Below are 1,847 nucleotides of genomic sequence, written 5' to 3' on the forward strand. Positions count from 1 at the left end.
TGGCTAGCCCATCTCATTTATAAGTGTGCTGCTTGGTGTAACCTCTTGTGGCTAGGTGTTGGGTTTCCATTGATGTGCTTTTGGTGCTTGGGTGTGGTTGGTTGAGGTGTTGAGTTGGTGATCTTTTGATGTGTTTTGTCCTCCCCTAGTGATTTTCTTCATGTGCTCTTCTTAGTGTTCTCTTGTTTATCTTCTTGGGCTTCTAACTATTCCTTGTTGTTATCCAATGGGTTGCTTTTTTCTTCCTTTTATAGTCCGTATGTTTTGTTTTAAATATTGTATTTTTAGGGGTTGTTGATTCTTTAACGTCTTGTAATCTCTTATTTTTATTAAAAACTTCTTCACACCATAGAGGTAAAAATTCCTTAAAGAATTCATTATCACATAAAATAACGGATCATGCGTCAAAATTCACGATAAAGAAATTTTTATCCTCGCAAATCGGAATAGCAGCTTTGTGTAAGATCATGGTACTATCCGGCCCGACCCACCGTGCCACGACGTCCCGCTGGCACGACCCGTCACAATCCGGCCCGACCCACCACCCGCCTCCAAGTCAACATGGTACCTAGCCACCACCGGCGATATCGAACTCTCCACCTCCGCCGCCGCCGTGTTGCTCACCTCCACCGCCTTATGACTTGCGCATCCTGCGAGCGAAAGCCCGGCACTTTTTCTTCTCCCCTTCCCGATCTCCACGCTCCGATCCGACGCCACCGACACGTTGGCGGCGCTCGCCGTCACCACACTCCACGCTATGCTGGCCTCACTCGGCTCATACCCCGTACGACTCATCGCCACGCTCTCAATCTCGAACAGGTCCGAGCTCGAGTCGCTCCGATCATCTTCGTCCTTATCAAGGAACTTCTGCGGCGGCGGTGGCAGCGTCGGTTGCCGCCTCCGCTGTGATGTCGGCCAAGTCGCCGGACTCGACGTTTCTATCCTCCAGCTCACCGGACTCCGGCTGATGGTCTGTTTCTGTTCGACGAAGTTATCACCACTACTCATACTTCCTGATTCATTCACTTTATTAACGTTAACCGCATGCTTTCGGGAACAGGAAGAGCACCAGAATCCCAACCCTCCGAGATGAAAAACTCTGCCGCCGCCACATCCAAATACCGCACGCCGGCGGCGGTCGCGAAGCAGGACATTGCGGCTATTAACGGTGGTTTGGGATGAGCAGCCGGAGCTGCTTCCGGCGACTGTCCACGTCAGTGAATGCGACTTAGTGAGCGTGACGGAAGGCGACGGTAAATTTGTGGTTTTCTCAACGGGTGTGGCGGGGTCGGTGTTTGGTGAGCCATTGAAGTATTTTTCGGCGTCGAAGATATCGATTTCGGTATCTTCATCGGATCTTTTTCGGGTGAGGTTGATATGTAGCGGTGTCGGCCGGAGTCGGGTGGGAGTAATGGGGAAATCCGGCGTTAAGTTGTCTCGGACGACAGCGAGGTAGGAAGCGAAGGAATCGTCGCGGGGGTTGTTGCAGAGGGAGTTTTCATAGGTGAAGGGCAGTTCTTGGGGGATATTGTAAGGGGAGGCTAAAGTTGCAGAGGGCATGTTGGAATTGAGAGAACGAGTTCTATTCCTTTGGATTATAATGCGGAGGAATAGAAAGATAGGAGAAATTGGACAAGAGGAAGCAGGAGGCGAGGGTGGTGTTTAAATATGAGATTTTGAAGAGGATTAATAATGTTTACTTGGGGTCCCATGCTTTTAAAGCTATAGATTCATGATAGATAGGTACGATTCTACTTGATTTTGCTAATCTTTATGACTTGGGTTTATTTCTTATTTGAGGAGATAAATCATAAGATGAAAACAGCTGTGGAGTCCATGTAATTATG

At 48.8% G+C, this 1,847-nt stretch overlaps 1 protein-coding gene across 1 annotated transcript; it reads right to left on the minus strand.

The window, feature by feature from the left end:
• Nucleotides 1–333: 333 nt before the first annotated feature.
• Nucleotides 334–1,644, minus strand: LOC110094025 (protein PHYTOCHROME KINASE SUBSTRATE 1-like). The gene has a single exon (XM_020819127.2). The coding sequence runs from the start codon at nt 1,558–1,560 to the stop codon at nt 466–468; it is 1,095 nt and encodes a 364-aa protein (XP_020674786.1). The 5' UTR covers nt 1,561–1,644; the 3' UTR covers nt 334–465.
• Between the last annotated feature and the right edge of the window lie 203 nt (nt 1,645–1,847).

This window comes from Dendrobium catenatum, unplaced genomic scaffold (assembly GCF_001605985.2).
Source record: "Dendrobium catenatum unplaced genomic scaffold, ASM160598v2 fragScaff_scaffold_156, whole genome shotgun sequence".
Lineage (NCBI taxonomy): Eukaryota > Viridiplantae > Streptophyta > Magnoliopsida > Asparagales > Orchidaceae > Dendrobium > Dendrobium catenatum.